Source organism: Uloborus diversus, chromosome 3, assembly GCF_026930045.1.
Source record: "Uloborus diversus isolate 005 chromosome 3, Udiv.v.3.1, whole genome shotgun sequence".
Classification (NCBI taxonomy): domain Eukaryota; kingdom Metazoa; phylum Arthropoda; class Arachnida; order Araneae; family Uloboridae; genus Uloborus; species Uloborus diversus.
Window position 1 is genome coordinate 69,772,830 of NC_072733.1, and position 12,334 is coordinate 69,785,163.

General features: G+C 33.1%; 1 protein-coding gene across 1 annotated transcript in view; it reads left to right on the top strand.

The window, feature by feature from the left end:
- Nucleotides 1-11,266, top strand: part of LOC129219280 (intracellular coagulation inhibitor 1-like) — a 56,558-nt gene extending 45,292 nt beyond the window's left edge. Inside the window, exon 4 of the mRNA XM_054853614.1 lies at nt 10,943-11,266. Coding sequence (XP_054709589.1) covers nt 10,943-11,266 — 324 coding nt within the window. The remainder of the gene's footprint in view (nt 1-10,942) is intronic.
- The last annotated feature ends 1,068 nt before the right edge of the window (nt 11,267-12,334 follow it).

A 12,334-nucleotide genomic window follows, 5' to 3' on the forward strand; every position in this document is an offset into this window, starting at 1 on the left:
CAGTTTTAATTTTTATTGACATGAGTACTTTGTTAAAATTTCGAGTACAGATAGATTTAATTTTACTGTTTTAATAATTGTCCATGTAACTGTTCTTTATTGTTAATAACTTAAACTTTAAAAGCTCATTTTGCAGAAACAAATCAGTAATATTACTCGGTGTTTTTTAAAGAGAAATTTATCTTCATTTTTATTTTATTAAGACCTATAGTTTTATTTATTTGTTTTTCTATGTCATACCATCTAGAATGAATTGAACAATATTTACCCCCAAGCAACTGTTATAAAATTAATTTGTACTATTTTACTGCTAAAATTAAAGCAAGCCAAATAGCACTTTTGATATGCATTCAGAATGATATATTTGGTGATTAAGAGGTTTGGTATACGTTAAATGTAAGTGAATAGAAGTTGAGATAAATGAATAAATTGGACTTGCATAGAGTAGTTTTTTTAACTTCAGAGCTAATGTTCGTAAAATTAATAATCAAATTTACATTTATCATATCGGCGACGATATGGCAAGATAAATAATCGATACTTTCAAACGAATAAAAAAAATTAAAACTAAAACAATAATTCCTTTTCGTTAGTTCAACTGCCAGTTTTTAATAAATATAATTTTATTGTATAGAAAGTGTTTGTAAATAAACCACTATTGTTAATTCAATCACCGAAACAGAAATGGAAAAGAAGTGCCCAGCTCACAATACGCTAAAAGGATTTTTTGATCAACTTTTCAGTTGAGTTTTGGAGTAACATAGATTCCTCTACAGGAATTCAATACTAACAACAGGAAAGGCGTGAAAGAAACTTTCGTGCCTCCCCCTGTTTTTCGGTGTCATTTCTTTTTATTGAGTTCTCAATGCTATCATTGATCATATCGATCAGCAGTTACGTAAAAATTCAGCTATCAATGTTCCGTTTGAGGTCAATACCCGCCCATAAACGCCACCACAATGAGATGACCAAGCATTGTGATATTTTTCAATTTCTTTTCTTTTTTACTTCCGGACATCTTTTTTATGCTTTTACGCTACAGAAGAGCTGCCCCAATTTGAAATTCAATTGATCGTAAAACGGAGATATTACCGTGATAATTATGCTTCATGTTGACATCCTTTACTTTTTTACAGTGTTGATTATAGAATTTAAATTTAAAGCAGGTTGAGCAAATATATATATATATATATATATATATATATATATATATATATATATATATATATATATATATATATATATATATATATATATATATATATATATATATATATATATATATATATATATATATATATATATATATATATATATATATATATATATATATATATTATTACTGCAATTGTCCAAAGGATTTTTATCATAATTCTCTTTAATCTCTTGAAATACACAGATTAATTCTCATGAAAGTTGACGTAAATAAGTGATTCATCAAATTATAGCTCCAGTGGCGGATTGGTTGAAAAAATCGGAGATGTTGCGACCCATATCTCTTATAGATATTTATTTTTACCTAACTATTGGGATATCACTTAAATATGAAGAAATTATTGTTAACAACTAAACATCTTTTATTTAAAAAAAAATTAACAGATAGGAACACTTCCTGCGCTTTAATCGTGAACAAATTGATACAGTATTAGCTAAACCTGATTTTGGAGGAAAATTGTGATTGTAATTGTCCATTTAAGTATTTTTATAATGCCCGTAACTTGATTGAATATTTCTGTAATGATAACACTGCTTGGCTAGTATGTCCTCTTCCTTGTATGTCCTTATGTTTGTGATGGGTCCTTCGACACAAACATACATTACTGGGCCCTGTCATAAACAGTTCCTTTTTGATACTGCCATACTCAGACTCGATACGAGGTCAAAAACCTGGTTGGAGGGGTCGGGTGCGAGTTTGGCAGCCCCTTAATTTTTTTTTCAACCGCATGTATCAATACAAAGAGAGAGTGGACTTAGCTTTCTGGCTTCTGGGAGTCATTAAGGTATTAGCAATATAAACTTAATGGAAAGATTAACATTGAGTCTGAAATAGGAATGTCCGGGGGGTCTCTCCCCCGGAAATTTTTTTGAAATTGTATTCTTTAAAACTCAATTTTTGACAATATTTGGTGATGTTAGGGGAACGTAGGTTCTTGGTTTCTCCTGCTGCAGTTTTTCGGAAGTGGGAATCCAAGAACAGAATTTTGAATTATCTTCGAGTATATGCTATGAGCCTTTTTTGGTTAAGACTAGGGCAATTACTCGAAAGTTAAGTTCCAAAAACGAAATTTCTGCTGAGCTTCAGTGATGTTAGGAAATGGAGTTTTCAGGAGGCTCACCCCGGAAAGTTTTCGAAATTGAAGCACTAAAAACGAGATTTAAAACGTTCTTCATTAATGATGTCGAGAGAAAATAGGGGACGGGGCACTTTCCCAGAAAATTTTTGATACTGTTAATTTAAAAACACAGTTTTAGAACATCTTTGGGAATGTTAAAAAAATGGGAGAGGTTCGAGTGCTTTCCTCCAGAAAATTTTTGAAACTGGAATTCCATGTTATGACGGGAGTGGATTCAGCTGTTCTCTTATGAAGTTATTCAAAATTGAAACCCAAAAATTTAAATTTACACGATCTTCGATGATATGAGGAGGGGGGGAGGTTCTGGGGAGCACCGGAATTCTTTCGACATTGGTTTTTATCAACTTATTTTCTTTTTAAACTGAGGAGCCCGAAACCGTGAGTTTGTACAGCGTGCAGAATACTTCATGTTTCGTCAAAAAATGTTTGAAACTCACATTTCAGCGACCTTTGGCCTTTGATTTGATAATCTTAATAATGTAGTCTTTCATGCTCCTCAATGGTATTTTAAAATTGCATTTTTAAAAATAATTTTACGGAAAAAAATATTTTGTCACTTTTATTCCAATTGTTATAAACAAGGTCGCCGAGAACAAAAGGGGAAAAAAATGACATAGGTCAATTTTTTTCACAGGCCCCTTTCTACACCTTTCACCGTTAGGATATTTTACCTTCTGCACGAGTTCAATTCCGAGCCGGACCCCTATTCTCCAACTAAGCTGACATGACCTCACGTCGGCCCTTGTTGTAAGTTGCATTTTAGAGCAGTTGTGAATTGTCATTTATAAATAAAAGCGTCAAAGAAACCAAAAGTATTTTAACATTTTGCGACCGCTAAGGTTTCCCTGTTTTTTTTTTTTTTTTTTTTTTTTTAATTACTTCACTAAAAATATATTGGCAGCCCCAGGGCCCGACTAACTAAAAGTGAGGCTCTAGGCCCACATTAATTTGGAGGCCCCCTGAAGACTATGCAGTGTTTGATTTACATTTTTAAAGCACGAATGCACTTTTGGAGGCCTCTTTGTCTAATCACACAACTATGTATAAATGACATATGTGCATTTATGAATCCTTTGGGCCCCCTCATAATCGTGACCAAGGAAATTTGTTACTGGCAGAATGATTAAAAATTCCCCTTTAAAGAAGTTTTTTTTTCCAATTAATAAGTCATAATTTTTAATTTTTTTAAAAATACTTGTATTTTTCATATCGTTGAAAAGCTATGCACAATTCTTTGAAAAATTTGGGGCCCCTTAGGAACATGGGGTCTCAGGCCTGGGCAAAGTCAGCCTGTGTGGTAATCAGGCCCTGGGTAGCCCCATTTCAGAAATCCCTTGCCCCCTTGGTGACGGCCCTTCCTCCCTCCACCCGCAAACTTTAGCCCATGCGTAAAGAGGAGCTGAGAGTGTGTTGTGCGAATGTGCGTTATTCTAAACACATGCGCGCAAAATTTACATTTTGCTGTTAGTAGACAGGCCCGAAAGACTTTGCTGTTAGTTGATCGGCCCGAAGCATGACCGGCCCACCGGGCAAATGCCCGGTTGCCCGCCGGCTGTATCCGCCACTGAATAGCTCAAATAATCTCTCGTACTTAATATTATAATGCTTTTGCTCATACCCTGAAGTAATGATTTTTTTTCTGTTACACAGCATGGTTCATACTTCATACGTAGTCCCTTTTTTAACACGCTTTTATTAGCTTCATTTGTATGTTTGTGAGTAATAAGAACTAGTGGCTTATTACTATCTTTTAAAACTTGAAATGACAAACTCAGACTCGATGATAATGCAATATTCTATAATCAAATTAATTTATTAACGATAAGTTATTAGTTTATTCTAATTAACACGCTTTTATTAGCTTAACTTGTATGTTTGCGAGTTATGTTTGTGGGTCCAACTTTCCTTTGGACAAATAGCCAGTGGCTTATTAGAATTACTTAAAACGTATAAATCAGAGCTGCGGAGTTTGTGAATGCGGAGTTTTGGATCAATGTTTGCACATGAATTTACCAGAAAGCATTCAAAATGTCTGATGCAAATAATAAGATACATTCCATTATAAGTAAAATAATAGTTCAAAAAACTTAAAAAACACCCTTTTGTAGCAAAATGAACTAAAAAGTAAAAAATAAAATAATAGTTTAAAAAACTAAAAAACACGCTTTAGTAGCGAAATGAACTAAAAAGTTAAAAATAATCTTTGGATAACAAGTATATAAAGTAATTGCCCAAACACTTAATTTTACTGTAATAAGAAAAAAAAGCGTGGGGGCTGCCTATTTACATTTTTGCATGGATAACAAGTGGGAGAAATTTATGACAACTGATAAGAAGTTCCCCACGCTTTTTTTTATTACAGTAAAAGTAAGTGTTTGGTCAATTACTTTATACACTTGTCATGCAAAGATTATTTTTAACTTTTTAGTTCATTTTACTGCTAAAGCGTGTTTTTTTAGTTTTTTAAACTATTATTTTTTTGCAGTAGCTTCGTGTTTCATTCTGTCATGGTGTTTGTGCAACTAACACTGAAACGAAAGGGACTTTAAAAGGAGTTTCAGTGAAATTATTAGAATTACATCATAACATTATCTTCAATCTCTTAGATTATCTTGTAATAAAATGCAATCCTTGTAAATGAGGACTTAAAATATGTAGATTAGCTTGTCATAAAACGCGATCGTCGTAAAAGCAGGCTTGAAGAAGCCAGGCCCATTTTTGATAAATTGTCTTTGTGCTTACAGTTTAGTACTATCGATTATATTCTAAACTGTTCATAATTATTTGCTATACAGCATACCTTTTATAAACCCTGAAACAAAAATAACTGCTTTTAGTGACATAATTTCGCATGCACTATATTCTTTTTATAATCTTAAGATGAAGATATGACGGTTACAAAGCATGATTCTTCTTTAACCATTAAGAGAAAAGTTAGGCTATTGTAAACTGTTTACGCACTGCAATTGGTTGAGCATTTACACAAGAACATTTTCCTCAATTTATTGATGCATAGATTTTTTTGTCACAAAAAGTCACTTATATGCAAATGCTTATTAGATTAGTATACTTTCCAATTTATATACGAGGGTCGATTCAAAAGTAAGGTTCCCATCAATTTTACAAATATACAGCACTGTCTATTCTCAATGAAATTTACATCGTTGGAAAGAAAAACGTTTCTCTATTTTATACATAATCGTCATCTTTTACTGTGTCGACGATGCTTTAACTTCTGTATCGAGTGTCACAGAATTCCACCGCCAAAGTGGGACATGACAGTTAACAAATCACTACGTTCTTGATTGCAATCCGAAACTTGAGTCTAGTGATTACCACTTGTTTCCTAAGTTTGAGGAACATTTTGATAGCCAACGTTTCCGGAGCGACGGCGAAGTCAAAAAAAGGAGTGAAATGCTTTCTCAACGGGTTGGCGGTGCACTTCTGTGACACTCGATACAGAAGTTATGGCATCGTCGACAATAATGCACAGAAAAAGATGGCGATTATATATAAAAATAGAGACATTTTTTTTCCCCTTTCTAACGATGTAAACTTCAATGACAATAGACAATGCTGTATATTTGTAAAATTGATGGGAATCTTACGTTTGATCGACCCTCGTATGATTATGACATTAAATACTCATCGCAGGATTCAAAGTAAAAGTTCATGTGACATAAAGTTTCTCGTAATTGAGCAAATATAACTTTCTTGAGTTTTATTTACGAAAACTGAAATACTAAAAGATACAAAAAAAAAAAAAAAAAACTGCTGTAATTTTTCAAGAATTTTGCACAATGTATTATTATTTCTCTATATAAGGATGAAAAGAAGTGATCATCTCACTTTTACGCATTTACATAAACGAGCAACTGGTATATAATTTAGGCCTTAAGAATCTTTATTTTTAATCTTTATTTTTAATTAACCCCGATAAATATTTCGTGAAAAAAATAGCATGGCGTTTTTAATTTTCTCAAGATATAGAGAGTACAGATCCTGATAGTTATTAAAAAGTTTTCACGCATAAAGTAAGATCAACGCAAATGCTCCTAGAATTCTGGCGGAAAAAAAAATCTTATTTTTTACTCAAAATTTTTCGATTCATACTACTAATATAGTATTTATGAATCTGTAACATAACAAAATGCATGCTACCAATATAATAACAAAGCTGTAGACATTTCTAGGCAGATATTTTTAAGATGTTTGTGTGTGTGGCGCGCTTCGCGGAAAAGCGTTTAACTCTAGAGACATGAAATTTGATATACAGATGTGGCTCTTGCCAACGGTGTGGATCTCGGAGCCAGATTTTTGACAAAGTGGAAATAACGTTATCTAAGAGTCATTTTTTTTTAAAGATGGACACTTTTGATATTTGATGTCTTCAAATTTCGTAAAACTTTCAGGATGTGTTAGTGGTACTATGATAAGAAAAAGTTAAGTTTCTTTTTCTAAAAAACTGATTTGTTTGTCCTTGAGTAGGGGTCAAAAAATTAAGGTCTTGGGGAAAAAAAAACGAGCTAAATATATGATTGCTTTGCTTCGAGAGCAATGAGTGAACCAAGCCAATTCTTTTAAATGTGGATACTGCATGATACTAGGTACATGCTAGCATAATTATTTTGGTGGCTCACTCATGGCTTTGAGGGAAAAGGGCAATTGTAACTGCTACTTTTTTTAATTTTTTTGCCTTTTTTGGACCTGGATATCAACTAAAGCCGTGAGTAACCCTCGGACATAAGTATATGATTAACTACTCACCACAGTATAGTACTAAAAAAGTATAAAATAGCTTTCGTGTCTCTTGGTTTTAGTAGTTAAACGGTCTCAAAGTCGATGATTTTTTTTTAAAATGCCCAAGTTTAGAGGTCAATAACTTTGATCCTGACGGGTCAACAACTTTGGGACACCGCTGTAGTTATAGTCCGAGTGATGTAGTTTAAGGTCCAGGTTAGAAACCCATGGCCCGGAAAATCAACTTTTTTAATTACGCGGTCTCAAAGTTGATAATTTGAAACAAAAATAATCAGTTTTGGGTCAGTTGCTCTAAAACGTCCGAGTCAATAACTTTGAGCAAGAGCTGTAATTACTTTATTAAATGGTCTCAAAAATGATGATTTCAGCATAAAAGAGCGTTTTTTCACGAGTTTATATAAGTGCTACTAAAAATCTTATGAGCTCAAACTCGCATAAATAGTAGAACGAATCAAAAGCCAAATGTACTTTAAGCTCCCAAACTTTCATGCTTCCAGAGTATAAAATTTTCTGTAACCTTGACCACAACATCGCAATTCTTCTCACAATCCACCATTTTGGAGCACTGTATTTTGGAGATCCTAGATCCTCAGAATTCGGATCTCGGAAGCTAAAAATTAACATCAGGTTAGTTTCAAAGACATCTCTACGCCCCTATAAAAAATTTCATCCCATTCGGGGATGATCGAGCGGGGACAGTTTGAAAAATCAGGTCAGTTGACATGGAATCATTCTGATATAATCATAATGCACATTTCACCTGCATCTTTTGTTATTGGCTAGCAAATCTGGTTTTTTTTTCCTTTACTTTTTTTTTTGTCGATATATTTATATTTTTACTTTTGAGCCTTATTTAATATATTTGTTTATTTAAAAAAGTTTATTACTAAGTAGTGTATATGCAAATTCTACTGTAATTATGAAATCAATCTATTACCCAATTGCAATCCTCTTCCTAAAATATAGCATTGATTTATGACCATTATAAAGTCAAAAATAACAAAAGATGCATGTGAATTGTCAATGTTATATCAGGGTCAGCCACGTATTCCACGTCAACTGATCTAAATTTCTCAAATTGTCTCTGCTCGATCATCCCCGAATGGGATGAACTTTTATAGAGGTGTAGAGATGTCTTTGAAACTAACCTATGCAAATTTTCAGCTTCCGAGATCCGAATCCTGAGTATCTAGGATCTCTAAAATATAGTGCTCCAAAATGGCTGATCAGCTTTGTGAGAAAAATTGCCATGTTGTGGTCAAGGTTACAGAAAATTTTATAAAACTGGAAGCATAAAATTTTGGGAGCTTAAAGTACATTTGGCTGTTGATTGATTCTAACATTTATGCGAGTTTGAGCTCATAAGATTTTGAATAGCACGCATATAAACTCGTGAAAAAAACGCTCTTTTATACTGAAATCATCATTTTTGAGACCGTTTAAACAAGTAAGATGATTAGATCTCATGGTTTTCTGACATGAGTCTAAACCTACACCACGTTGAGCATAATTATAGGTCTTACTCAAAGTTATTGACTCATGCGTTTTGGAATAATTGACCTAAAATTGCAATTATTTTTTTTCGAATTATGAACTTTGAGACAGTGTGATTAAAAAAGTTGATTAGTTGTCATGGATTTCTAACCTGAACCTTAAACTACACCACTCGGACTATAACTACAGCTGTGTCCCAAAGTTGATGACTCATCGCGATCAAAGTTATTGACCTCTAAACTTGGGCATTTTAAAAAAATCATCGTTTTTGAGTCCGTTTAACTACTTAAGCCAAGAGAAACGAAAGCTATTTTATATTTTTCTTAAAACTATACTGTGGTGAGTAGTTCTTCATGTACTTATTTCCAAGGATTACTCAAGCTTTAGCAGATATCCAGGCCTAAACAAGGCAAAAAAAAAGTAAAAAAAGTAGCAGTTTCAATTGACCTTTGCCCTCAAAGCCATGAGTGAGCCACCAAAATAGTTATGTTAGCATGTACCTAGTATCAAGTAGTATCCTTATTTAAAAGAATTGGCTTGGCTCGCTCATTGCTTTTGAATCAAAGCAATCATATATTTAGCTCTTTTTTCTCACGATCTTGAACTTTGACCTCTACTCGGAGGCAAACGAGTCAAATTAGAGAGGAAAGAATCTTCACTATTTCTTATCACAATACTATAAAATATCCTAAAAGTTTCAGGAAAATTGAAGGTGTCAACTATCAGGCCCGCATTAACTTTGTCCGGCTTTCAAAAAAAATGACTCTTAATGATTTATGTGAGGTTTTTTTTTTTTTTTTTTTTTGCACTTTTTATCTAATTTAGGTCAGAACTGATTTTTGTGCAAATGCATTATTGTAAATAACAAAACGCAATTTTAATCTTTCTATTAAGAAGCTATAACAATGACATTTTCTCCAAAATGTCAGTTAAGGGCTTGAAATAAATAAAGATTGCTTTGAGTTGTGCAACATATCTATCAATGCAAAAATATTTTTAAAAAATTCGAAAATTTTCACTCGTAAAAAGTGTGATATGTATGGAGAGAGATAGATAATTACTGAGATAGATAGATATGAATAAACGTACGAGGCATAGATATTGGTAAAAGGTATTTTTATACCATCGCCAATATTGTTTAAAATTCACCAAAGACTGAAATCTTAGCTAAAAAAAGTGAACAGCAGAAAAAGTGAATTACTTACGCAAAAAGGAGAACCATCTTGAATCGAACGTGCCTTCGGCGGCTAAGATAGGATCGTGAAAAATGTAAATTTAGTAGAGTTTAACTATTTCCTTGCTACAGATATCTCGAATACTAGCGGAGTTAATCATAAATTTGCAAAACAATTGTGTTAACATGTTTTGCCTTCTCTCTCTCTCTCTCTCTCTCTCAAAGAAAGCAAGCGAAACAGTTAGTTAATCTAGCTAAAAAAGAAATCATATTGAAAAAACAACACAAATACATTAAGAAGGAGAAATATTCAAAAGCAGAACAAAACACGATACATGAAAAAAAAAAATGTTCATTTTCATGCATTGAATTATTTTAGTTTTACGTTCCTCGATAAATTAACTTTTTCCTTCCTTGAAATAGATCGAAATTTTCTGTTTTAACACCTTTTTTTTCGAAATAACGTCAAATCGCACTTCAGTCAATACAGTCAGTTCAGTCAATACTAGCTTTAGTAATTGCATGTGGGTTGGAGGGGGGGGGGGGGGCGGGACGAAACACTGCTCCCCGAAATACTTAATTTTTGATTGTAAAATATAATGTAAATGTAGGATAAATTGGTTTCGAACAAACTTCTCTCTTTTTTTTTTTTTTTTGTGTACTCCCAAACACCAAGATGAGTTTCCCCGAATGTTTTTTACCAACTACAGCACTGACTTCAATGAAGTCATAATAAACATATGAGGCAGTGAGCAGCAAAGAGATGTAATAGCCAAAAATTAAAAATTTGGACATAACCAGTACAAATGGTAGGTGAACCTCTCCTTTGACTTGACTTGGGACAAGAGATAGTACAAGTAGTCCTGGTTGTGGTGCTGTTATACAGCATGATTTAGAAAAACATACTCAATGAACACCTACCTATGACCTTATCTTTAAACGCGTTTTGCTCTAAACTTAAAAATGTCCCTTTTACATTGCTTCTCCTATAATGAAAAACACCTTCGCCTGAATCTCCTTCTTCCTGTATTTGTCCTCCTTTAAAACGCGCCTTTATCTCACACAATGGCATCAATGGTATTGATGACCTGCAAATAACAATGAAAATTAATGTTTAGCAGGATGTTGCACGAGTTAAACCTAATTTATTTTTTTCTAGATGCCACATATTTCGGTTGAAGATAGCCCAAAGAATCTAACACAGGCTCTCTTCCGAAGTGGGCTAGTCGATCTTTTCACGCCTGGCTTTGCAGAACTTCTTGGGATGAGTGATTTCCGCTGGCTTCACATCACCAACCTGATCCACAAGATAAACGTCAATGTAAAGAATGGCAACGGAATGAATCAGCAGCAACCCGCTCCACCCAGTGGCCAAGAAACGATTCACATGAACATCCAAGACAAACCTTTCCTCTTCTTTATCATCGACAACATCTCTGGATTAGCCTTGGTGATGGGCAAAATGGCTAGTCGAAGGTTATAGACTAGATGCTATTCAATTTTGGGTTACTGATTGCTGAATATGCATTATAGTTTCCTTTCTTCTTTTCCTTTGAACGGGATTCAGAACTTTATATGCCCACCAGCTTGTTGACTATTAAATTGTGCATTCACTTATTTATGCTTAGCGAGAATCGATGTTCATTTTTCCATTTACGGCACTCTAATGAAATAGGTAGATTCACAAAAGATGGCCAGATGCTTCTCCATTTTCAGCATTTGATTATGGACAAAACACGACTTCATAAAATTTAGAGGTGTGCACGAGGTGTATTTATACTGCATTATGTTCCTGTCCCGTATTCATTTGTAAAGCTCATTGAATTCACATCATAACATGGAATGACAACATAGAAAGCATTTTGTTCAAAAAATTTTTAGAACAAAATAAATCAAAAATGAAAAATGTGAAACACTGGAACCATTATGATTTGTATCTGGTTTGTTTATGGGATTCGTTTCCTATTGTTTTAGAGTAAAATTCACTTATGAGGATAGGCATTCATTTCAATGTCATTATTTATAAATGTTATTTGTTTGCAAAATGTCTGTATATGATGCACATTCGTTGAGAAATCAATGTTAAAAATAAAGTTTTGGAAAGAAGATGTTCTTTTGTTTTTTCTTTCACTTTCTTTTCTTTTTCCTTTTTTTTCCAATAATGCTTTCCAAACAAAGAGGAACTTTCACATTTTTGACTTAAAAGATTCGAATATTTTTTTCTAACCATTTGATGTACATATAATTTAGTCCTAAATAGAGATGTAAAATTTCCGGAAATTTTGAAGGGGTGGAAAAAAAAAACGTTTTTTACCGGGTTTTTTTCTGGAAAAATTGACGTTTTTATAAATAAAACTATGGTTTCTTAATAGCTCTGTTTCTTGGAACATATAAAGTGTGAAGCATTGAAAAATATATGCAATCCCCACATCCTCTTTTTCTGATTGACAGAAATACGCATGAAGGTAAGTTTAATTAGGAAAAAAAAAACTTTTTGTTTTGTAACTGAGAGCTTTCTAGGTCAAACACCAGAAATAAGTCGTTGTTCAAT